The 25,918-nt window shown below is 50.2% G+C and overlaps 1 protein-coding gene across 1 annotated transcript in view; it reads left to right on the top strand.

The window, feature by feature from the left end:
- The window catches only part of CCBE1 (collagen and calcium binding EGF domains 1), a 226,747-nt gene that overhangs the window by 187,759 nt on the left and 13,070 nt on the right, over positions 1-25,918 (top strand). The window contains exons 3-6 of the mRNA XM_042909738.1: positions 6,099-6,151; positions 10,316-10,450; positions 12,620-12,772; positions 22,573-22,676. Coding sequence (XP_042765672.1) covers positions 6,099-6,151; positions 10,316-10,450; positions 12,620-12,772; positions 22,573-22,676 — 445 coding nt within the window. The remainder of the gene's footprint in view (positions 1-6,098; positions 6,152-10,315; positions 10,451-12,619; positions 12,773-22,572; positions 22,677-25,918) is intronic.

The following is a 25,918-nucleotide window of genomic DNA, read 5'->3' as shown; positions in this document are numbered from 1 at the left end:
TGAGCTGTCTGGTGCATGTGTAGGCAAGCGATGCAGAGGAAACCCCAAATAAATCTTAGGAAAATTTACTGTTGCAGTGGGATGAGTGTTGAAATATCTCTTGCCTACTAGCTCACTTGACCTTTCAAGGTTCCTTCTTGCCCTTCTAATTCCGCAGGGAGGTTTTTTGTTGTGGTGGTGGTTTTAATTCTTCTCTAGAATCTGATAACTAACAGCAGGCAGTCCGATGTTGATATCTCTGCCACCGTCATTTTCCTGATTCGGTTTTTCCTTCCAAAAGCTCTCACACACGCTCGGTTGCTGGGATGTATTTCTGGCCGCGCTGTTTTTATTTACAACGTTGTGTGTGTGTGAATGCTCTGGGGCACCCAGGGGAAACCTGCACAGACTTTCCTGGTGAGCAGATGTCGCCCTTTCTATGTAACAACCACCTAATCGCCACTTCCCCTCGCCAAGAAACGGGAAAGGCATTTTGCGTTTGGAAAACCGAGCTCTGCCACATGAAGCGGCTCACAAAGGGCTGTCTCCCCCAAAGTCCACATGAGCTTTCCCCATCTTCGTTTGTTTTTCTTAAAGATAAAAACCGCACGGCCGTGCTTGTAGTTAGGTCCGGTTGCATAACGAGGAGGTCTCACTTAGGCCATTTCAACTTCATTATACGTAAGTTGTGTTGTAAGTAATCTTTGAAATGGGGTAAGATGTGCAGCCAGTTTTTATGTTTTTATACTTTGGAATATTCCGTCGTTTATTTTCAATCGTGACTTCTGCTGGATGGGTGTTTGACCTGCAAAATAATGCCGTCTTCAGGAGCTCTCGAAAAGCAAGAGGGTACAGTGAAGTCACAGACCTCCTCGCCTCGAGCAGAGCGATGGTGTTAGGTATGCAATTAAGAAAAAAAGCCAAGGGGAAGTTAATTCTGGGCTGAGCAGGTATTTAAAGGAAGCATGGCCATCCCGAAGCTTAGATCTCCCGACAGGGCTCTGTAGCCTTTTGAAAGCATTATCAAATCACTGTGTTATTTAATTTTGTAGCAAGGCAAATGACAGGTTACTTTTGGCTCCACTAAATGGACAACCCCAAGCTCTTGCAATGCTCAGAAAGATCAGAATGCCCAAGTAGGATGTCTTGGATGAAGAGAGAGAGATTGTAAGGGTTGTATCCGTGTGCGTGAACTTTGAAATGCCATCAAAGTTCTCAGCGGCTGTATGTTAGGTGCGCCATTTACATAGAAACAGACAAATAGAACCGTATGTTTAAATGTGGCGTTGCCCTGAAGATATATCAAAAACACATGTCTCCCCTCCATTCCAACTTTCTTATGATTCACTTGAGTTTCAGATCATCTAGGGCACTGTTGTTCCTCTTAGTTTTCCATAGGACAGCTTCAAGTAATACAGTAAGTAAACTGTAAAATTGTAATGAATACCCTAGTAAGCAGTTTTCTTTCTGGTTGTTAGGAACTTGGACTCTCTTAAACCATGGAAAACGAGAGTTTTATGGAACATCAAGGTAGATCCTCTACTTCTGTTAGAAATAATCATCATCATGAATTTGTACACCATGGGTTTCTCTTGTCATGTAAAATTACAGTTCAGTTGGAAATGCTGGGAGATTACGTCTAATTGTAGGAAAACTCTGAACACTGCCACATGTTATTCATAGCAGTAAATCTCACACACACACACACACACACACACACACACACACACACACACAGATATGTAACAAAATATGCTGAGGAAAGATTCAAGGTAACCTATATTGATTGGACAGGTACAGGTAGGCAAATGCGTCCTTTGCAGGGGACGGGACCCTGAATTATTTCATTCAGGTCTGATTCGGGAGCGTCCCAGCTGCTACTGTCCTTTATAAAGGAAGCCCACTTATTATGCTTTTGAAGTAAGATTGTCTACCACAGCTGGACTGCACATGAGGAAGGTTGCAGGGAGAAAGGAGGCGGTGTTGCTGTACCCAGCTGGGCCTCAGAACTTTCTCTTACCAGATCAGTTGTGTGTGCATGTTTAATACATTATCTGAGAAGTTTTTAATGGATTTAGTACAATCCTTATAAATTTTGTTAAATTGCTGTCTTACTAAAATGTGATGGAAAAAATACATTTAAGCGTACCGGATTTTTCTCAGAAGGTCTTGTCTAATCTGGTTGAAGGTTCTGACCGTTTGACAAAGGTAGGAATTTGCTTTAGGACCTAGAGAATGCCTCATCTCCCAAATCTTTGGTTTCCGACCTTGTATTCAATACAACATACAGATGATAGGCTCACACGCGTGGTATAGAAAGGCCACAGGCGATGTGCACTTCCCAGGCGGGAGACCATATTTAACTGCCTTTCTCTTCCACCTAGAAAGCATGTCCAAATGCAAATTATTGAGACCATTCGGATAGCAATAACCTTGAATCTCATTTCTCTTATGGTTACACAGAAACAGTTTTGTTTTGTTTTGTTTTTTAGTTTTATTTATTTTTGAGAGAGAGAGATAGAGTGAGCCAGGAGTGAGGGAGGACCAGAGAGAGAGGGAGAGAATCCTAAGCAAGTTCTGTGCTGTCGGGTCAGAGCCCAACGTGGGACCCTGACCCATGAACTGTGAGATCATGACTGGAGCCAAAATCAAGTGTTGGATGCTTAACCAACTGAGCCACCCAGGCTCAGGAATAGTTTTGGGTGTTTCTTAATGATAGTTTGACCTTGATAGTCAAGGAAAAAGAGCAAAAGATCCCGGGCTGTATTCTTGAGACTTGCAGATTCACTGCCCCCAGCTTAATTCTTGGCCTCTGAATGAACATACTGATTTTGGAAGTGGTAAAGGGAAGTTCTCTAGGAGCCCAGCGGGGGAGGGGGGTTGGGGGGTAGGGGAGGATGGGGTAGGGGGAAGGGAAGGGAAAAGTAAGGAGGCCCGAGAAACCCAGAACAAAGGGGAATGTTTGCCGCAAGGGAAGTGTCAGAATTGTACCATTTTATACGTGGTGTAGAAATTTTGTAAGCATGTGGGTCCATTTACATTATGGACCTTGTGGGTCCATTATTCTGTTGATTGCATTTACTTGCGTTATGAATCCTGCAAGACAAGGACATACAGTTTTTGCTTTGAAATAATTAAGCGTGAAAAAATCACGTTTTATATAGGTACCAAGACATTTACCATTTAAATACGAGGCATTTCAGCCCTTCCTAAAAGTTCAGGTTTTTCTCCCTGGTCCCTGTGTTTTTATTCTGAACAACTCCCTGTAGCATTTCTCATAGCCCAGATCTGCTGGTGTTGAATGCTTGGTTTTCTTTTTTCTGAAACGTCTTGATTTCCTCTTCATTCTCGAAGGATATTTTTCACTGCATAGAGGATTCTGGATTGACAGTTCGGTTTGTTTTCTCAGCACTTCAAAGATGTCATGCCATTGTTTGTGGTTGCCATGGTTTTTGATGAGAAGCGCATGGACATTCAGATCATTCTTTCCTGGTATAGAATGTGCAGTTTTTCACTGCTGGCTTTCAAGATTTTCTCTCCTCTTTTTTTTTTTGTTTGTTTGTTTTTTTGTTTTTTTTTTCAGCAGTAGGACTATGACATCTCTAGACGTACGCGTGCACGTGTGTGTGTGTCTTCAACCTGTTTGGCTTTTGCTAAACATCTTTAGTGTGTAAATTTATGTTTTTCACTAAATTTGGGATGTTTCAGCCATTCTCACATTTGTTTTCTTCTCCATTCTCTCTCTGTTTGCCTTCTGGAACTCCACATACCATACCTTGGACCTTTTGAGGTTGTCCCCCCGCCTCCCCCCCAGTCCCTGATGTTTTGGTGCCTTTTTTAAAATCACTTTTTCTCTTTAAGTTGGGTAATTCCTGTGCATGTATCTTCCAATTCACAAATTCTTTCCCACTTCATATCACCATTCTGTTGTTAAACCCATCCAGCAAGTTTTTTTTTTTTTAATTTGATACGTATATTTTCCAGTTCTTGAATTTCTTTTTTTTTTATTTTTTTTAATGTTTATTTTTGAGACAGAGACAGGGCATGAGTGGGGGAGGGGCAGAGAGAGGGAGACACAGACGCGGGGCTCGAACTCACAGACGGTGAGATCTTGACCTGAGCCGAAGTCGGAAGCTCAACCGACTGAGACACCCAGGCGCCCCATCCAGTTCTTGACTTTATATTTCGTTCTTTTCACAGTTGCTATTTCTTTTAGGTCTCCTACCTTTTCATTTATTACAAGTGCCTTTTCCCTTACCTCATCGAACACCATCGTAACAGCCGCTTTAACGCGGTGTCTGATACTCACAACCTCTGGAATTGGGGTTGGCATCATTGATGGTCTTTCCCTCGAGAATGGGTCACATTTATACAAGTTCTGTTGCGGAGATCCTGGATCCTGCTTTATTCATCCAAAAAGCGTTGATACTTTTCTTGGAGCAGGCAAGCAACTCGGATGGATGGAATGTGCAAACGGCCTCGCAGTCGGCATTGGTCAACCCAACCCTCGTCCAGCCCGTGTGGCCTTTAGCTGGGGTGTTTCGAGTCTGCTCACTGCATGCCTGGGTGAGGGTTTCCCCGCGACTGGGCAGAGTTAATACACAGAACTTAAGGCTCCTGTCCTCCAGCACTCTCATTTCCAGGATTTCCCCTGAATTTTTCACACCTCTGGTTATCCCTGTTTTGCCCTCCATCTGATCGGGCCGAAGCCTGTCACAGGTTCTCTGTGTGTTCACTTTCCCCACCACATAGCAACTGTGATGGGCGCTCGGGCCAAAGTCCTGAAAAGCAGGAAAGTTAGCCTGGGTTAGTCCCTCGTTCCAAATGTCAGCTCTCCTCTTAAATCCTGCCCGCCTTTCTTTGCTCTCCAGAACCTGCCAGCGGTTGTTTGCTTCTGTTTTGTCCTGAGTTTATATTCTCTATCTGCAGGGGGTCGGTCTGTTAAGAGCTTGAAACCCCAGACCAGAGACCTCATCTTTCCCGTGGAGGTTTACATTTTGAACTAACGGTGCCATTTCTCTACCTCAGGTGGAGATGGACGTCTTGGAAACTTTTGCTAGAATTGCCTGTTTGCTGTTTGTTTGTCTGTTTAATTCAGATAATTTAGATAGCTTTTAGTACCTATGTGGTCCAGGTGAAGCCAGCCTTCAAATGGGGGACCGCTTGGGCTTCAGCCTCAGCTACCTAATTATAATTTGCAATCATTAGGTTACAATTACCTAGTTATTTATTATTAGCAAATTGTTATAATTGGCAAGTCACGTGAATCCTTGGCTTGTAGCATGAGGGGCCCGGCCAGCCTCAGAGTTCCTTTTCAGGATGCAAAGTTTCTTTCTATCCTTTATGTAAAAGTTCTTTATATCCTGTAGGCCTCTGGTCATCTGCTACAAGTAGCTTGAAGTCTCTGAATTAATCCACTTCATAGAATTCAAGTGATTAATTCCATATATTATGTGGTAAAAAAAGGACCTTCTGCTACTGGAACATGTGGTCATGTGCTGTTGATTATATTTTCCCTTTGTATCTCTATCTCAGCTTTCCTTAAAAATACCCAACCCCTAGGGGCGCCTGGGTGGCTCCGTGTCCAACTTCGGCTTGGCTCATGATCTCGTGGTCCGTGAGTTCGAGCCCCGCATCAGGCTCTGTGCTGACAGCTCAGAGCCTGGAGCCTGTTTCGGATTCTGTGTCTCCCTTTCTCTCTGGCCCTTCCCTCTCGAGCTCTGTCTCTGTCTCTGTCTCTCTCTCTCTCAAAAATAAATAAACATTAAAAAAAAAAAATACCCAACCCCTTCTTTCCCTTATACCTCACTTTTTCCTGGGCACAAATCACTAACTGAAAAGAATTATAAATATATATTATACATATATTTTAAGTTTATTTGAGAGAGCAAGCATGCGTGTGAGTGGGGGAGGGGCAGAGAGGGAGAGAGAATCCCAAGCAGGCTCTGCACTGTCAGCCCAGAGCCCAACATGGGGCTCAATCTCACGAACCGTGAGATCATGACCCGAGCCAGAATCGAGTCAGATGCTTAACCGACTGAGCCACTCAGGCACCCCTGAAAAGAATTATATTCTTAATCTGACGTCACATTTAAAACACACTTTTGTTTGTTTCTTAGGAAAAAATGCTGCAAAGGGTATAAATTTGTTCTTGGACAATGCATCCCAGAAGGTACGTAATGTAAAAGATTATGTCTTCTCACCTTGTTTGTGACTAATCGCTAGGTGTCTGTAGAGTTCCGATGTACGTAGAATGTACGTGGATTATCTGCGTGTGATTTCCGTTTTCTTCTGGCGTTGGATTCTTCTAGTGCCAGTTTGGCTACACGTAGCATGCTCCAGCTCCATCGTTACCCGACAGGTACACCTATATTGAGTAATTCTCCTATTTCAGGTTTTTTTAAGCTGAAGAGGCTATCATCCCGTCATCAGCATTTCATACACAGAGCACACACGTCCTCCTGACCTCTGTGTTTTCCACATGCTGAACTCAAAGCCCCTCCAGACACTCTGCTCAGCCCAGCACTAAAGGCGTAGAGCAGTGGAAGCAGCAGGTGCCCAGCTCTCAGGGCATACACCCCCTCAAACTGGTGAGATGGGGTATAGGTTGCATGGAGTCAGACCTGAATTTTAATTCCACTTTCCGTATTGCCTTAGTCCATTCCGGCTGCTGTAACAAAAATACCATAGTCTGGTGCCTTACACAGCAAACGCTCATCTCTTAGTTCTGGAGGCTAAGCCAAAGACCAAGGCGCTGGAAAACTCCACGTCGGGTGAGAGCTTCCTGGTTCATTGACTGCCATCTCCTTGCTGTGTCCTTACGCGGCAGAAGGGGCAAGGGAGATTTCTGGGGGTTCTTTTATAAAAGCATCAATCCCATTGGTGAGGGCTCTACCCTCATGATCTAAGCACCTCCCGAAGGCCCCCACCTCCCAATACCGTCACCTTGGAGGTTAAGATTTCAACATACGAATGTCAAGAGGACGCAGACATTCAGTCCACAATACAAATCCTACCTTAGTTTTTGTGGGAAAGTATTTGTACTTGGCTCGTGGTTGTTTTAAGAATATTACCACATGTTAAATACTTGGAACAGAGGCTGGCTCTCATTAAGTGCTTGATAAATAGCGGTTGCTGCTGTTGTGTTTAATAATAACTGTGATATGTGCGGTCAAGGCATTCGGGGCTGCAAGTGTTTGGAGCAGGCGCACAGCACAGAGAACCAGAGCAGTTCGAGGTGGTCTCCAGAAGGAGGGGGAGCCGGCTTACCAAGGAGCCCCGGCTGCCCGGGGCCTACACAAATAGGAGGAAGAGAGCTGCAAAGGATTCCCGCGCCGATCCAGGAAACACAAAGCCCTGTCTGGAGAGCGCGAGATCAGTGTGCCTGGGGCTGGGGAGAGGTGGGAGGGTAATGAGAAAGAGGTTTCTTCACTGTCACCCAAGAAGCCAGATCTCTGGAAGAGGGCTTCTGGAAGACCAGAAGCCCAGCCGAGCCAATTCATGCTGCATTATCTCCTAGAGAGCAGGCTCTTTGTCAGAAATAAGTGAATCCCTCCCGTGTATGGCTCTCTTCGGTGAAAGGGTGGAAGAATTCACTAAACCATAGCTGGGGAGAAAGCTGCTTGAGGAAGAGTGGTTAGGAAATCACTTAACATAACGCTGGTGTATGTGGCCTTGGGTCTTCCCGAGACAGACTTGTCTCACTGCCAGCCAGTTCTGTGGGTTAGAGCGTGGTGGAAAGCGACAACAACAAAGGTCCAAATAATCGCATTCTTGTATCAGCCAGCTTGTCCCAGTCCCCAGCCGTGTCCTTTATATTGCAATTGGGCAGATACTAAGAAAATTAAGTTTGGACCCATCACTTTAAGATCTCAGCTAAAGACCTTGCCCAACCTGATTAAAAGCAGGTTACGTGGGCACCACATACTTAGATCTTCTTTAAATGTTAGGTCTTGTGGTTTCAAACATCAGAGCCTACAAGCAGCGCCCCTCACCCTCGAGTCTGTGACACCTGTGATTAACGTAGCCTCGCCATGATAACACTCTGCTCTGTTGCTTTCACTGGAACATTTAAGCGTTTTAATCTGTGGGAATAAGTCTGTGTGTGTGTGTGTGTGTGTGTCTGTCTGTCTGTCTGTCTTACTAAAGATCTCTTGAGTCATCAAGGTTTCTGTCACCAAGAATGCAAAGTATAAACGTAGAATTTCAGAAAAGATAAGTGTATCAGTTAGGATTCTCCAGAGAAACAGGTTCATTTTAAGGATTTACTTGGAGGCTGGCAAATCAAATGTCCGTACGGTCGACCGGAGACCCAGCAGAAAGTTACAGTTTGAATCAGAAGGCCATCTGCCACCAAAATTCCCTCTTCCGTGGGGGAAGTCTTTTTTTCTAGTAAGGCCGTGAACTGATTGAATGGGCCCATCCACCTTTTGGAGGGCAATCTGCCTTATTCAGAGTCTACTGATTTAAATGTCGATCCCATCTATTAACAAAAAAACGAACAAAAAAAAAAAAACATCTGCACGGAAACATTAAGAGTGTGTTTGACCAAATATCTGGGTACTGTGGCCTACCCACATTTGACACATAAAATGAACCATCACAGGTGGTAAAGAGACCAGAATGTTTAACCAAATCTGCTGAGTAGAAGCTGCAATTTAAAAGTTGTCTCCTATTTGTTGCTCTAAGTCAAAAGTCAACAACCTGTGGGCCAAATCTGACCCACTGCTTATTTTTGTACATAAAGTTTTATTGAAACACAACCACACTCACGCACTTGAGTATTTATGGCCGCTTCTGCCCTACCACAGCAGAGTTGAGGAATGCTGGCCAACCAGACGTGCTTTGCTACGCCCTGCTGTGTTATTTTGATTGGCCAGAGTGATAGAGTAATCTCATTTGTTCTAGTCCAACAGTTATTAATTGAGCATAAACTGTAGGAAGAGAGTAGTGCCAGTTCCTCTAGGGGACACAGTCCTTGCCAGATACCCAAACAATCGTCAGAGCGAAGCCATAAAGGAAGCAGAAGAACAGGGTGAAGCTTTTGCTGTGGGTCAGGCACGGTGCTCCATGCGTCATCCGGGTTTACCTTCAGAAGAGCACCCCGAAGTCGGTATTCTTGTTACCCCTCTTTTACAGGTAAGCGAACTGAGGCTTAAAGGATCCGAGGTCACAGAGACAGTAGCAGAGCTGGGAGGGCTGGCTCCAGAACCTGGACCCTCCACCAGGAGGCTGCATGGCCCCTACAGTGGGGCCTGCTACAGGGTGTAGGCATTCAGCAAACAAGGCAGAGCACAAAACATGGGCCGCCTAGAGGCGATTTTCGGCAAGGAAACCCAACCCGTGCGGGGAAAAGCAGGCCTGGAATCCCAGTTTGTGGGGGGAGGGGACTTGCAGCGAGGGCAGCTTCCCAGGTCATCGCGAGAATGACATGCTCCTTGTCACACTGACCCCGCCTGCGTCGCGGGCTGACAGACCCACCCATCCCGCCTTCCTGTGTGGCGGGGCGAGCAAAGCCAGGCTTACTCCGCATCCAAATATCGTTTATCTATGTCAGCGCCCGGGGAAGAGAGCGCAGTGATTGAGATGCTGGATCTAGTCTGGAGGTAAAAACGCGGCCTGAGCGCCCGACTCGCAGCCGGAGTCCCTTCAGAGGCTCATGAGATACGTTTGTAAGGACTGGGCGGAAGAGATGCTTTAATTCTTTTCAGGTTAAGAGGGCATCCACGCCAGTTTGCTCGGAGATCTCCAGCCACTCGACCCCACCCAGCCCCTTCTCGGCACGTGGGGTCCGTCCTGGGCACACACGGCTACAACACACTGGGGGGCCCAGCTCTGCAGCGCCCACACCGTCTCTGTTCCCAAGCCCCACTCACACTCCTCCTGCCCCCGCCCGACTGCCAGCCCCTGCCCTCCTCACACTGTGATGCCCACGCCCCTCACCAGGCCCGGCCTCTCTTTCAGTGTGCATCCGGAAGGAATCCCCTGTCTCTACCGCAGCTGGCGAAAGAGACAAAACAGGCCCCCAGGTACTGCCGCGGGGGCCCGGCCGTCTAGAACGTCTTTGCTCTCTAGATGAGGGACAGACACCAGAGGGCGAAGAGGTGACCCGGGGGAGGGTCACAGGTGACGTTGGCATCTAAGTGGCCGTGCTGAGCACTAAGTTACCTGCTGTGCTACACAAAGAGTTCGTGCCCTCCCACGCACAGCTGGCCACGCTTCCCAGGTCCCGAGCGGAATGCAGCCCAGGAGGTCTGCTCCAGACCCGGGCGCGGCGGCCCCGCCCCCAGCTGCTGAATGACCGAGGCTGATGTGCGCTCACGCTTGTCTATTTCAGATTACGATGTGTGTGCCGAGGCTCCCTGTGAACAGCAGTGCACGGATAACTTTGGCCGAGTGCTGTGTACCTGTTATCCGGGATACCGGTACGACCGGGAGCGACACCGGAAGCGGGAGAAGCCGTACTGCCTGGGTGCGTTGCCGCCACACGTGATCTTCCAGCTCCTGGGGGGATGATTCTGTCCTCTGCTGGACACTCTTCGTGGGTGGGACCAGCCCCCAGGAGCCGCTTTGATCTTCGTTTCTTCCCTTGTGTCCCGATACCCAGATGGAGGTGTGTTAGTACCAAAGCTAGCGGGCACGGGCTTTCGTTGTGGTGGTTTTTTTAAATTTTTTTTAAATGTTTGTTTGTTTATTTATTTATTTATTTATTTATTTATTTATTTATTTTTGAGAAGAGAGAGAGAGCATGAGCAGGGGAGGAAAGAGAGGAAGACACAATCTGAAACAGGCTCCAGGCTCTGAGCTGTCGGCACAGAGCCCGACGCGGGGCTCGATCTCACGGAGCGCGAGAGCGTGACCCGAGCCGAAGTCGGACGCTTAACCGACTGAGCCACTCAGGCGCCCCTCGTTGTGGTTGTTTAAACCAACCACGGCCAAGGAATTCTTCAGGGAGCCAGTACCAGTCAGGTCCTAACAGGCGGTGAGACATGAGAGCAGGAGAAGGGGACCATCGTCAAATGAAAAGCAGAACAATGTCACGCAGAATGTAAGCGGCCAGAAATGTTAAAAGCACAGACAGGTAAGAATCCACGTTCTCTCGGAAGACTAGGAAGAGAGGGCTGGGAGCCAGGAAGAGACCATGTGGCAGGCAGGTTGAAGTGAGTCCGAGGGAGCTGAAGCCAGCCACCTGGAGCCCAGCTGAGAGAACTCAGCGCCACCCCTGGCCACCAGCGGGTTCCTTCCCCCATTGGCTTGGCTTTCCAGCCGCGCACTTTGCAAGTCCCGGAGACAGGTTGATGGGAATTGTTCCCTGAAGCCACGTGTTTCAGAGTGCGGTCAGCCTGTGGCTAACCTGTCTCAGAAACATCTGGGGTTCTTGCTTTTGCAAAAAAACAACGATCCTGGCCTCGCCTCCAGAGCCTGAGGGGTGGGGCTGGATTCTGCGTTTTACACAAATGCCTCGAGTGACTCACGTGCACATCAAGTTCGAGAATCAGCTGGAGGATGAACTGAGGAGCCAGGCAGACGGTCCCAAGTGGAGAATAAATGAACTGTGATGAGTGGCCCCTCTTCCTCTGCCCCAGCGGGGACTCTAGCAAGTACCATTTAAGAGAAGTTGTAGACAGTAGCCTCCTGGTTTGTCCCCAGTGGCACCCCACGCTGACAAAGAGGAGGATGGAGACCACCAAGTGAGTGCAGCCGGGACCACCGGTGCCTCTTACAGAGAGTGCGATGTGCCATTCTGTCCTTCCGTGGTCCCAGGCACGAGGGTTCTTCTTTGAGTTTGTGATAGCCACGGTACCCTGTGCTTCCCATATGGGGGTCAGCAAAAGAGCATTCTGCTCAGAATTCCATCTGTTTCTCTCCTTTCAACCTTGCCCTCCCTCCCCTGGACAGTAGAGGCAGCTTCACGCTTAGGTCAAGGGCAGAGAAGGGCTTGTTTGATGGGCTCATGGCTCGTTTCCGCAGCTCACGGGAGGTCTGTCTGGGTCATTGATGACACCGAAATTTCCTGGGGAAAACTCTCTCCGTTAGACCCATCGTGACTATTTTCTTTCACCCAAAGTGGCTTTTCTTCTCCGGTTTCATTACCTCTCTTAACTGGGAAGGAGCCATTGACCCAAAGTTGACCTTGGGTCACCATCCTGCTGCTCAGAACCCAGAGCCGTAAAGGGGAACGTAAAAGCCCTCGGCACACATGGGTCCTTGTAGAAGTTCATGTCTCTGATGCCTGCTTTTCCGTGTACGTTGCTCTCCATCATCTCATTTTCTCTCCTGATTTGCCCGGTGAAGTATTTCGGGCAGGCATCGTTCGTGTTTTGTAGGTGGGAATTTTGAAGGCTAGGCACCGGAGGGGGGGGGGGGGCGGGGGGCGGGAACCAGGTCACATGACTTGGTGGTGGCAGGGCCACCATAGAACCCCATTACTGATCGGCTTGTCACCACGGTGACCCTGCCTGAGGCACTCCCCTCGAGATGGCTCCTGTTTCTAGCGTCCTGCTTCATTCCAGCATTCTCAGAGGGAGGCTGGCAAAGGGTCCCCTGCAGACGTTCACAGGAAGGCCAAGCCCAACGTCCCCCTGTCATTGGAAGAGAGTTCTCTGAAGCGGAGCCTTCTCTGCCTTTGGTCCAAACCCAGATATCGACGAGTGTGCCACCAGCAACGAGACACTGTGCGCCCACATCTGCGTCAACACCGTGGGCAGCTACCGCTGTGAATGCCGGGAGGGTTACATCCAGGAGGACGACGGGAGGACGTGCACCAAGGGAGACAAATACCCCAACGACACTGGTGAGTAGTCCAAACGAAGCCACCCCAGGAGGTGGGCAGGCCCCCCGGGAGACCACTAGCATTCCTCCGGGAGCGGCGGGCAGGAAGGGGCATTTACGCGACTGGCAGGCGGCATCTGGGTGAGAGAGGAGGAGGACATCAGGCCGAGCCCCAGCGGAGCAAAGCCTGCCAGCAGGGAGGGTTGCGAGCCGGGGTGTATTTGAGGAAGCTCCCCACCAAGTGGAGGCGCTATGCTCCCGCCCCCGTCGGTAGAACTTAGCTACGTGCTGGCACCCACCTCAGATGGGCAGCGAAGGGGCCAGAAACCCTGTGTTCTCTCAGAGAAAGGGTGGAAGATCGACAGGAAACCTTCCCATGCCCGGGAACCACGCACATCAATGCCACCTGAAGTGCAGTCCGTGCCCCGTACCTGCCCAGATGCATTTGTTACCTGGTTCATCATTGGATAAAAAGAGAAGTGAGAGCGTTGAGACGTTTTTGTACCCATTCGCTAGACGTTGTGTCTGAATCCAAAGATCTAGGCTGGCAGGTGGTCTAATTTTCCTAGTAATTGTAGTTTTCTAGAAAAAAAATTTGAAGTTTTGATCGTGTTTTGCAAATACAGTCCACGACGCAGCGCTGCGGTGTGAGAAGCGGGCCTTCACGGTTTGAGAGGCTCATGTACGTTACGTCAACCCCGTCCCACTGACCTGTCACTCGGGGATCCGATCAGCCCGGATGTTGGGTTGCTCCTTTAAGTTTGGAGGAAAGGAGCCCCTGTGCTCCTGTATCCAACACTCCTAGGCCGGGAAGCCTCTCCCGTAGTCCTGTGCTCAGGGCCCAGCTCTCCCCGGGCCCCCTCGGAAAGGGAGGTGACAGGACCCTGTCTGTCTGTCCGGAGAGGCTGGCTGGGCCATGGGCATCTCGGAGCAGGGAGGGGCTCCTGGGCAAAACCCATGTACCGGGACATGCAGGGGGGTGAAAAGGCCAAACAGTCTGGGCGCTCGGGAGGTCGTGATTCTTGGGTGTAGCCTGAAATTCACAAACGGGTAGAGGACCGTCGCCATCCGCTGAGGGCAGCAAACAGCTGGGGAGCAGCTGCCTCGCATGGAAAAACTACAAAGGGAAATTCTGAGAACAACCGGCTTGAGTCGTGAGGAGGCCACCATATACTAGAAGATGCAAAGTCTCTTTGGGGCCAGCCCAGGATTGGGCAATGTGGAATAATTTGGGCTTGGTGACACTTTGGAAAGCCTAAGGCATGTGGGGCCGGGGTGCCCAGAGGTGCTTAAAAGCAGGGGTAAGCAGCCTTTTTGGCCTAAGGGTTGATTGAGGAAAAGTGTTGCTGGGGCTTTTTTTGTTTGTTTGTTTAATCCAAAATTAAAATCACTTCCTTTTTGTCCCACGGTGAAGACGGTGGGGGAGGGGCACAGTGTGTCACTTATCTGTTTGATTATCTCCTTTACTGGAAGGAAGGAATCCTTTGGAAAATGAGATGCGGCCTTTCGGCCGCTGACATGCCAGTTCTCGGGCCACCTTGAAAGTTGGCAACAAGAAAGCCGCTTTCTAATTTCTCTTTTTGGAATTGGGCTTCCAGCTATGCTCTGAGCCAGGAAGCCGGGGCCTGTGAGCCAGGAACCTGGCAACTCCATTGCCTCCTTGCCTTAATTTATATCCAGGTGGAACCTGTTTACTTGGGCATGACGGGCAGCGCTGAGCAACGCAGTCTAGAGCTGTCCCATCAGAAATTGCAACGGTAAACGTTTACTGCTGCGTGCCAGGGTGGGATTCGATGGGGGGGGTGGATCTCCAAAGAACAGGACCTGGCCTCACCCGTGAGGGTTCCCGCCCAGAGACCCGGCCTTAATTAACAGGGAATTAACCAGAGAAGCTGGACGGAACATCCAGAGGCAGGGTAGGACTTTATGCTGACATGAACTTCTTCTCTGGTCTCCGGCTCCCTCCCTGTGCAGCACCCTAGGGAGAGCTCTTGCCAGAGTGCAGGGACCAGGTGGGCCTGGTGGGAGACGCTCACCTCCTCCCACCTCGTGTAGACCCAGACGGGCCCAGCAAGAGCACGGCGGAGGCACAGGAACGTCACCATTGTGTCTTTGCAGTTGGCGGTCTACGGAGGTTACGTTTTGTCTTCAGACCGTAGGTAGTCCTCTGTCTTCTTCCCCAAGGTGCGAATTGTACCACTTGAACATTTTTTGCATGGCACCCAAGAAGTGTTAGTGTGAGGGATCAAGTTCAAGAGATCAAGAATTCTAAAGCGGTGAGCAGTTTGGCTTCTACGGCTGAGAATTCAGGGAGAAACTGAAGCGGTCACAATTGTAAGGGATGGACACGTGCTACGTTTCGTGCACCGTCTCTAAGATTCCTTTGATTTAAAGGCGGACCTCTTCTGACCATCTGCTGCCACGGTTCCCCCACGTTGTATTCTCTTTCTTTAGAAATGTCTGCGTTCGGATGTTTGGGGAAGAACACGTTACTACACCCACTTAAGGGTTCATGGTGCTGGTGCACGAAACGCTCGGAGATTGCCTTTTTCAGAAATGTCAATTTTGATGAAGCCTGAATGTCCCCCAAATTATTTAAGTTTATTTTGAGAGAAAGAACACCAGCAGGGGAGGGGCAGAGAGAAGGGGGTTGGGGGGGGGGGGGGGTAGAGAGAGAATCCCAAGCAGGCTCTGCACTGTCAGCCCAGAGTCTGATGTGGGGCTCAGACTCACGAACTGTGAGCGCGTGACCTGAGCCGAAATCAGGAGTGGATGCTTAACCCTACTGAGCCACCCAGGTGCCCCTCCCCAAGTTATTTTCTTAAGATAATCCCTGTGAACATCTCACAGATGATAGGGTCCTGGAGATTACCATTTGGAAAATTAACATCAAAGGCCTAAGCTCGGGGGTTGAGCTTGGTAGGTCATCTGGTTGACTTTTAGGCAAGGACGTCTTCATCGCTAGATGAAGCGGCCAAAGTCCGGAGGGAAGCCTCTTGCTGCAGACTACAGAGCATCTGATGAGCCAGGACGGGACTCCTCTGTCCTAGCCTACAGAGAGAACGTTTGTTCCTGCGTACGGTGACTTTAAATGGGAGCTGACTTTCCGTGCAATTAGTGAGAACCGGCTGGAGGGTATACCACTGAGCTTTAGCGGGACATAAAACTCGTTGCACAGATAAGCCTAGGCTGCAAATTCTCTCTCCTCTCTCTTCCTCCTCCAAATATAACAGCTACCAATACTTTAAAAGCAAACACACACACACACACACAAAAAAAATACCAAAGCTTCAACATCACTGTCTGTTGAATCACAGTCCCCTGCCGCGGGCTGCCGCATTAGAAAAGAATTTCTCAGGGTTTAATTTTCAGTCACCGGTGTCTGTTGGATTCACCACACATGCAACACGGGATTAGCATTTGGTTTTCGTATTTTACTAAGAAAAACATTCCAACGGCAGTAACCAAGAACGTCAGGAAGGTAGGGACGGAGAGGAAGAACTCTCATAATGAAAACTATGAGAGAGGACAGGTGTGTCGTGTGCCCTGACTGTTAGGGTCCTAACCCGAGTGATGGGCCACGGAGAAGGTGGGACCCTGATGGCCCTGATGGTTCTGGCAGCGAAAACAAGCACCCCGGTTGCGTCTCTTTGACCACCGCGATGCCGTGGAAAGTTCCTTGGCTTGGAAGCCGGGGGAGCTGGCCCGGAGCTGCTTCAGTATCAACCGCGGAGTGTCGCGGGGCAGGCCCCGGGCCTCGGCTTCCTGCTGTGTAGGAAGACAAGAGTGTGGGACTGGGTGAGCCCCGAAGCCCCTCTTGCCCTCCCTCACCTTTTCCATAACTTGCTGCGATGCAGCATAAGTAATCTGAGCCCGACCGGCCCCGTGAGCCCTTCAGTCCTCACCGCGTTGCCCTCCATCTGTGCGAGTGCCAAAGCTCAGCGGCGTGGCCAGCTTCGACACCTCAACCGAGAACTTTCCTTACGGTATCTAAAAGATGAATAACGAACATCCAGATATTTGGCCCAGCGACGGGGAAAGTTAGCCGGATGAGCCCTGCGTCTGGGACAGCACAGCCAGTCTAAGCAGCTTCATCTGCTGTGGACTAATTAACAAAACGAATATTTCATCATGGTTAAGTTTTTTTCATGAAGAGATAATGATCATTGGGTATAAACACATGTGATCTAAAATCTCCTTTCCCCATCCCCCCCCCCTTTTTTTTTTCTTCCTTCGCCTCGTCCCATGTCTGCGATGTTATAGCCGGAGGAATTTAAAAGTCAAACACAGCCTCAGCTCACTCTTAGAAGAGCGTGTGGAGAGCAGAAGGGGGCGGCCTCGAAACTGCCCCTGCCGGTTGAAGGGTGGCCGTGTACACACAGGCACGGTGACACAAGCCGTCTGGCTACCACACAAGAATGGCGGGCCGGTTCAGACACCCCAGGGAGTCTGTGTAGCACCGATGGGGAGACAAATTTAAGGACACAGTGGCTCCGTGGTAATTAGCTTACTGCTCTATTTTTCCACTTGTGTTTACTTTCTGATAGACTGACTGCGGGACCCCCGGCGTCCCTTATTACAGTTCAGAGTGTCAGGGACGGCCAGGTGTTTCATGTAACTTTCAAGCTCCACTTAATCCATAGATCAGTGGTTCCACCCGGGGAGCTTTAAACATTGAGGACCCTGTTCCCTTGCTGCAACCCCCAGATGGGTGGGGTGCAACACAGTGGTATTTTTTTTTAACCCCTCCCCCTCCCCCAGGTGGTTATCACGTGCCAGCAGGGTGGAGACCGGCTGCCCAGGGCCCAAATCTGCACAATCAGCTTTTCAAAACAAACCTCCGTTGGCTTGTGACATTGCCCACATGAGACATATTGGGAACATTCTCTAGTTTCCCTTGGGTTTCTTGAGATACTCTTCTTTCTAATGCTTACGATGTGTGTCGCCGACAGTAGTAAAAATTAGAGCTACATGCCCCCATGTGGCTAATCAATAATAATGCACCTTTAAAGCCTGAACTGGTTGGAGCAAAATGTTAAGTAACCCCTCCCTTGACAGGGGCTGCTCACAGTTGGGGATGTTCGGTGACCACAGCGTGAATTGAGAGGTCTGAAAACATGCAGAATCAGAGATGTCTACTCAGACTTCTAAATGAATCGTTAACGCACGCACAGGATGGTTTTAGCTCCACATTTGACAAACTGCGGGACAGATGAGCCCCAATTCAGAACAGACTGCATGCTTCAGGCCTACACACGCAATTAATTTATCTTCAGACCATCTGAGAGCTCCTTCCAAAGGGTGATGTAAGGAACTGTTATTTTGTAAGGAACTTCCTACCGATAATATTTATGGAGCAATTGCCCTGTACTGAGCCCTGTTCTAGGAACTTACAGGTGTCACTTCATTGATGCCAAAGCAACCGAGGTGATCGAGGCTTTTGTCATTTTATTATTTGAGGAATGTGCCCGGCAGCTGTGGCCACCAACCCACAGGGTACAAAGTGGCAGCGTCGGGATCCAAATTCTGATCATCTGCCTCCACCAGAGCCTGGGCTCCTTGCTACTGTGTCAGTCCCTGTCTGTAGAAGATTGACAAATCCTTTGGACAGAGTCCATCTTGAGGTCTGTGTTCTGATAATTACACAAAGGGACAGAGAACAGACCAGGCGTTTTCCAGGTGAAAGTCCCTCGGCAGAGCTCATCCCCGGGAGTGGTGATGGTTGAACAGGCAGGTGCTTCAGGGTCCCTCGGAGGACTCTGATGGAGCTATGCACTAGGACCTGCTCCCAGGATTTCAGATTTCTGAGAGCAGGTTACATGCTGCTGCTGGCCCAGCAGTCACACGACGACCACTGTCCTGGGCTCCGCCTGGCAGAGAGCTCTCGGGTGTTCTAAACGCAACTCCCAACACCAGGCTCACCGCATCCCCCCGATGCCACATTCGGAACCTTCAAGTCCCCAGCCTGTGTACACAGGGAGACCTGAAGCAAGTTACGTTTCCTTATCTGGAAAGGAAAGATCGAACCAAACTGTGATCTAAATAGAGTCTAGAACCTGGTAGGGAGGCTTACTCTCCTTGTGAAAATACCAAGTCGCCTTCATCACACCGGCACTTGGAAAATTCAGCGGAGTATATGGAAGCAGAAATGGAAAGACGGGCTTCTAACTCTTGTTCGCGGCGGCCTGGCTCTCCAGCAGGGCTGGTTCCTTACAAAGGCGGATCACAAATTGTTAACTGGGCATCCTCGATTGCTTTGCATCCTCACGGCGTCACGCGGCCTGGCGAGTAGCAGATGCTCCGGAAGTGGATAAGAGGGAGAGAGGGAGGGATGGGTAAATGGATGGATGAACAGACAGGTGGATGGGAGAGGGAAATGGATGGGAAGCAGGGACGAGACTGTATGAATTGGCCAGTAGAAGGGCTGGAATGGATGGATGCTAGGTAGGCAGAGAGGATGTGCTCCAGCCGTCCTTCCGTACTAACAGACCGAATAAACCTGCAGCCGGGGTCATCTCTTTATGCCGGGGTCCACCATTCTCGGCCATCAGCACGCCCAGAGTTGGTCAGGCTTCAGGCCTTCACCACCAAGTGCTCTCTTGCGTGGAAATGCCCTCGTGTCGCTCTTTTATGCTGAAGACTGATCGAAGTAACTGGCTCTCCTCACATGAGTTCAAGTTCTGTAAGCAAGTAGGACTGTAAATGGGTACATTAAACGTGGCTAAAGAGCCCAGAGGAAATTGCCTGATTTGCAGAAAAGGCGTCGGGCTCCGATTCGGGATACCCCAATTCCAATAGCCTACGTCAGCGGACTTGCGAGATGGCTTCCAGAAAGTCACCGGATGTCGGTTTTCCCTCGTCCTGTTTGCGTTAATTTCTGTCCTTCGAGGATCCTGGGACTACCAGGCGAAAGGAAGCAAAGGGCTGGAGGGGTCCGAAGACTGAGCCAGGCACCCTCTCCTGTTTCTTACAGCTTCTGTGCCAGCTCGTGCACAGACCTCCCCTCGCTCATCACCGTAGTATCCTTCCGATGCTGTGGTTCAGGAAACTGGGGCTCACCGAGGCCGGATAACTTGCCCAGGATTCCTCAGCTAGTCCTCGACAGAGCTGGGCTGTGGAGCCAGGACAGTAGCGCCGTGGAGGCCTTGCTCTTAACCGTTCCATTTTGCCACCTCCAAGCAAAGACCTCCGTCCTCCTCCTAACTCGCTCATTATTACACAGCTCTAACGTGGGTCCACATCATTCCCCAAGCGTACGAACTGGCCGTGCGGGTGGGGAAGTCACTGATAGGACGGTTAGCATGGGACGTGGGAATTGACGAGGTGGCCCGTTACATCACATACACGTAGGTGGATTTAAAAAGTGACTGCCAGGGGCACCTGGGTGGCTGAGTCGGTTGAGTGGCTGACTTCGGCTCAGGCCATGATCTTGAGGGTGATGAATTCGAGCCCCACTCGGGCTCCCTGCTGTCCGTGCCAAGCCCGCTTCGGATCACCTGTCCCCCTCCCTTTGCCCCTCCCCCCCCCAGGCACACTCTCTCAAAAATAAACATTTAAAAAATGACATTAAAAAAGACTGCCACCTTCCTGTGGATTCACGTGCATCTCCCAGTCTTTCAAAACCTAAGCTAGAGGTTGCTTTTGGTAACTTAGAGACTGAGCACTGCTTCGCTGGCTTGAGAAGTGTGTTCCAAGCAGGGGCGCTCCAAGCCTCAGGCTTCTGTGAGGGGCAGGGACCGGGGGCGGGGGGTGATGGGTGAGCTCTGAGCCGCCCCCTGCTATGCTGCCTGTGCTAGTTGCCATGTTGCCCCCCCCCCCAAGGCCCACCCCACCTCCCAAAGAGCAGAAACGCCCACCACCACGTAGATCACCGAGCAGGGGACTGACCCCGTTGGAGAAAGCAGCTGGGCTTGGTGAACAAGGTTCGTGTGAGCGTGGGGCTCTCCTGACGCCCAGGGCGGCCATCTGTTTCCCAGGTTTGCCATAGAGAGCCACCAACTAGGTGGCTTAAAGGGCAGAGATGTATGATGTCTGTTCTGCAGGCTACAAGTCTGAGATCAAGGTGTCGGCGGGGCTGTTTCCCTGCCCCGTGCCCCTCTCCTTGCTTCTGGGGTTTGCCCTCGGTCTTTGGCATTCCTTGGCTCCTGCTGAACCTACCTGATCTCTGCCTTCACCTTCACGTGGTGCTGCCCCTGGGTGTGCCTCCATGTCCTGAGTTGTCCTTTTTGTAAGAATACCAGCGTCTGTCTGTCTGCCCCCCCCCCCTCAAAAATAAACTTAAAAAAATAATTTTAAAAAATACCAGTCACATTGATTCCAGGCCCGGCCTGTGACCATATGATGTCATCCTAACTAATTACGTCAGCAATGACCCTGTTTCTGAATAAGGTCACATTCTGAGGCACTGGGGATCAGGGCTTCAACATACGAAGTTTGGCAGGAAAACAGTTCAGCCTATGGCACGCTATTTCACAAATATTTTTTGAGCAGCCACTGTGTGAGCTATGGGCAATTCCAGTCCTCAGGTGGCTTACACTCCGGTGCTGGGAACCACTCTGCAGAGAAGTCCAGAACATGCTGCCTGACCTCAGGACTGTGGTATCTCTGTAGAGAGGGAGGACAGGCTTCATGGTACATCTGAACTGGGTCTTGATAGCTGATGGGTCTCCGTGAATGGAGGCAGCAAAGAGGGCTTCCCAGAAGAGGGGAATAATAAAAGTACACGAGCCTAGAAGGACGAGAAGGGACTTAGAGGGACCCCAGCTGCGTTCTAGATCGCCATGGTGGTTCTCTGCACACCCAGCCCAACCCCAAAGGCTTTCTGAGCTCGGCACGTTTGCCTGTCCCTGGGTGTCAAAGTGCCCTACCCGACCCCATATTCACACACTCTCTCGTCCCACAGACACCTTTCACACACAGCTTGGTGGTCTGCACCCACTCATCTCAGCGAGAGGACCTCTGGTAGCCAGTCTCCCGCCCCCCCCCCACCATGCAGGCTTGCGCAGCCCATTTTAATGCCCGTAAGCTGAGAGTTGGGTGAATTTGGGGGTGAATGTTTGACCACGTCACTGTTCAAGTCACCCATTCTTTCTTTCCCAAATACAATTTCACGAAGAGCTCTTGGAGCTTCTAATGCTCTACGAGACAGCACTGGGACCCTTCCAGTGGACAGCCAGACTGCCTTCCCCGGTGCCTGTCCCATTTTACCCCAGGCAGGTGTGTCCAGAGCACCTGGCACGTTTTCCATCCTGGCCTCACATCTCCCTGGGGTGGGTGCGCAGCCCTGATCTGTGACTGACATGCACACACACACATACGCACACACACACGCACCTGGCCTGTGCTCAGTTCAAACAGCTGGACTGTCAGGGTTTTTAGAGACCAGTTTTGTGAGCCCTGCACGAGAGTCCCATTGCCTGAGCTTGGAGGATAACTTACAGCAGGTGAAATGTTGGCCCTTGGATGGGTGGGAATGTGACTCATGTCACATTGGCAGATCCCACCTCCTGAAAGGCACTGATAAAAGGGCCATGGTTCACGCGTTCACGCGTGAAAGAGGAAGATGCTGGGCTGCCTGAATGAGAACGGCTGAATCCAGAGGTTTTTTTTTGGGGGGGGGGGCGGGGCGGAGGGGTGTCTCTGTCTCTCCCCTGACCCAAATGTGCGGTCAGTGACCTGAGCACTGTAAAATCGCCAGCCTCTCTCCCTCGCACGCCCCCGCTGCCAGCCGATCCCCCTGGGACTGCCCTTTGCGATGCTGTCTCTCTGGGTCTGGGGGTCCTCCGGCCTCCCAAGCCGACCTGAGCCCGCCTCCTCCCACAGGGCACGACGAGAAGTCTGAGAACGCGGTGGAGGCCAAAACCTGCTGTGCTACGTGCACTGAGTTTCTCCAGATGAAGCAGACGGTGCTGCAGCTGAAGCAGAAGGTACGTGCCTGTTACGGTAGAAGCAGCCGCATAAAAAGAGGACTCCGGGCAGGTAAAGACGAAGAATGTTTAGAAGCAGTAAGCAAATAAGGTGTCGCCCCCGACTGCCTTGAGCATTCACTGGGGCTGGTGCCAGCTCGGTTTGGAGTTGGACTTAGCTTTGCCCACCCACCCTCAGGGCTGACAGCTAGAGGGCGACAGGACGGCCGAGTCAAGGAAGGGACTGATGAGGTGACTGGTACAGCAGGCCGCGAGGAAGGGGCACGTGGCGAAGACGTAGGCAGGAAGAGCTAGGATTGTTGCAACTTTGGGTCAAACGAACCACGTCCAGACACATGGTCCTGGGACAGACTCACCCAGCTTTACTCTGTCTAACGTGTCGACTACGTTTTACGATAGAGAGCGTCCTGTCTAGAAACTTCCACAAGCTGACGATGAATTTCTGTAGCAGCTTTATTTTTTCACATTTAAAAGCTATGGCCCGTGCTTTGTCTGGGCTGCATCACCTTGGAAAATAGCTGTTTGGGTACCTCGTGTCAACAAGAATGAGGATTGACTCATTTTACAAAAGGCTGCCACACATACCTCAGAGAATATCAGGTTTCTAGTAACGTTGGTTATGCTGTGAGTAATGGCCCCGTGATGGATCTAGTGACCTGATTTCTTGAACAACTGTCCTGGACCCAGATCAATGCTATTTATTACATCTAAGGTCGGTCGATTTCTCCAACTTGTCAGCGGCTCAGAAATCGCTCTAATGCTGCTGAAACAAACGAGGATCTGTTTATATATCCTGTAATCACGATCCCAAGTGGCCTCTGACCCAATAGGGAGAACCAGCAGAACACTTTGTAAGCGTAGCAACGTAAACACAGAGATAGAAATGCATCCCACACACATTCTCAGGTTAACCCTGGATTGATGTTAATATTTACCGAGCAAATCCAAAAAAGGGCTCACGGAAGAAACTTTGTGTTGCACAGAGGACTGGGCTTGCGGGGAGGAGTTGCTCAGCATCTCAAGACCTAAAGCTACACTCTGCTTCCTCTCCCGGGTAGTTAAAAAATCCGAAAACCGTAGGGAAATTTGTTTTCCAGCCTGGACGATCTTGAGAACAGGGCGACGAAATCTCCCAAGTTGTTCAGAAACGCAGTTGGCTAAATCAGTATCCGGCTTTCCCTCGGGCTCCGTGGCTTTCATGAAATGTACGTTCTGTGAAAGAAATATCTAAAGAGTTGAAAATTTTGTGTCGCAATACCCACCACCTTTAAAGACCTTGTTGTAGAGCTCGTACAAATCCAAGAGCAAGTACTTCCTAGTGCTTCGGTAACTCACGTGGTACCTCTCACACGCTTAATACGCCAGTAACTCGCGTGCACTTAGTACTCTGACAACTCACAGGTTAACTCTCAAATACTTAGTACGCCAGTAACTCGTGGTAACTCATACACTTAGTAGTCCAGTAACTCAGGCAATAATTTGCATGCACTTAGTACTGCAGGGACTCTCATGTGGTAACTCTCACGCACTTAGTGCTCTGGTAACTCACGTGCAGTTGGTCGGACAGCAGTTGATCCATCTCATGCTGAACTCTGCACACACATTGTGACAAGTCGAAGCTAATGCTGACATTCAAAGAACGTTAAGAGGAGCGACTCCTTTTAAAAGGCGCCTGTTGGAAGGGGCGGCATCCTACGGTTTCCAAAGCAGGCTTCCATCCAGGGCGCCATTTGTGCCTGTGCAAGAAGGGTGCGGCGAACCGCGGACAGGTGAAGTCACTGCCCGAGAGGCAGGCCAGACTCCTGCTCCTGCACCGGCGGCGGGATCATCGGTTGGTTTTCACTTCATCTCACTACTCCCGAGGCCGCGTGTTCTTTCAGAAAGAGCGTAGGAACTCTCCCCAAATCAGCTGGCCGAGAGGTAGGTACTGGATGTCAAGGCCACGGTAGAAAATAGGGTGCAGACGTGCCGAACGGCCCCGTGGGTGTAGTCAGCCAAACCCCAGCTGCAGAGACTTGCCAGGGGGAGTGCCCTGGGTTCTCTGATGGGTAAATTGTCAGGAAAAGAAAGAGGTGGGGCGACGACCTGAAGGTTAAAAGAAACCGAAAAGACACGTCATTTTGGTAAAATGAACAAGACTAAACCGTAGCAGGTGGACGTGCGTGGGTAGGCGAGAGATTATTTTTAAGACACAGGAAGTGATTACGATAAGGAATAGCGGTCACTTGGGGCGGAGGGGAATGAAACTGATTGGGTCGGAGCACATGAAGGGTGACTTCTGATGACTGGCCAAGTTCTGTTTTTTTGACTTAGGGTTTCATTAAAAAGGTGCTTGCCTTATAATAACTTGCTAAGATACAGATTCGTGGGTTTTCCGGATTCTGTGCTTTTATTTTCCCCTTAAAAGGTTTTCCAAACTGTGTGCAGACATCAGTGCCCCCAGCTTCCTCATTTCTTCTTCGGTTTGGGAGAAAAAGGAAAAAGCTGATTTTGGCTAAAAAGGGAGACTAGGGATGAAGTAAAATACCCATCATTTAACTCGTAGAGGGGGTGCCAGGCCCGTGAGAGCACTGAGGGAAAATCCGCGGCAAGGAGTCAGGTTTTTAGAAGCCCCTTGTGTTCCTGCTGCAGGGACTATTTGATTGGAGATCCACGCTGCGGCAGGGCAGTTGAGAAAAGCGTGAATCGTGAGCTCAGGAAGGGTTGGTGAGCACCTGCTGTGCCCTATGGTGGGCTGGGAAGTGAGGAAATACGAGACGGTGTGGAATGAAATCCTGCCTCTGTAAAGTGTTTCCTCTGGGCAATCAAGCCAGTGGCACAGGTCAAACCCCAGTTGCCAGGCGGAGGGGGGCAGCCGGTCAGAGCCTCAGAAGTTACAGGTCCGCGCGTTTTCAGAGGCGTGCGCACATTTGCAGCCCGAGGTCTGCATTTGCTCATCCTAGTGCCGCCCTTGGTGCTGGGGGACTAACTGGCTTCTCGATCAGTTGTGACTTCCTCTGCTACCTTGATCTAGTTGCTCTGCAAAGTGGGTCTTCTCAGGATATTGAGAAGACTAATCCATACTAAAGTGACTATAGATTGCTTTGCAGAATATCACTGGTAATATTGAGAGAGGCGGCTTGATGTAGTGGTTAGGAGCACAGATTCCAGAACCGTGTTGGCTAAGTTAAATCCTAGCCCTGCTACATGCCGGATGTGTGACCCTAGGTAAGTTACCTAACGTCTCTGTGCCTCACTTTTAT

This window comes from Panthera leo, chromosome D3 (genome assembly GCF_018350215.1).
Source record: "Panthera leo isolate Ple1 chromosome D3, P.leo_Ple1_pat1.1, whole genome shotgun sequence".
Classification (NCBI taxonomy): Eukaryota; Metazoa; Chordata; class Mammalia; order Carnivora; family Felidae; genus Panthera; species Panthera leo.
This window is presented reverse-complemented; position numbering and strand designations above follow the sequence as displayed.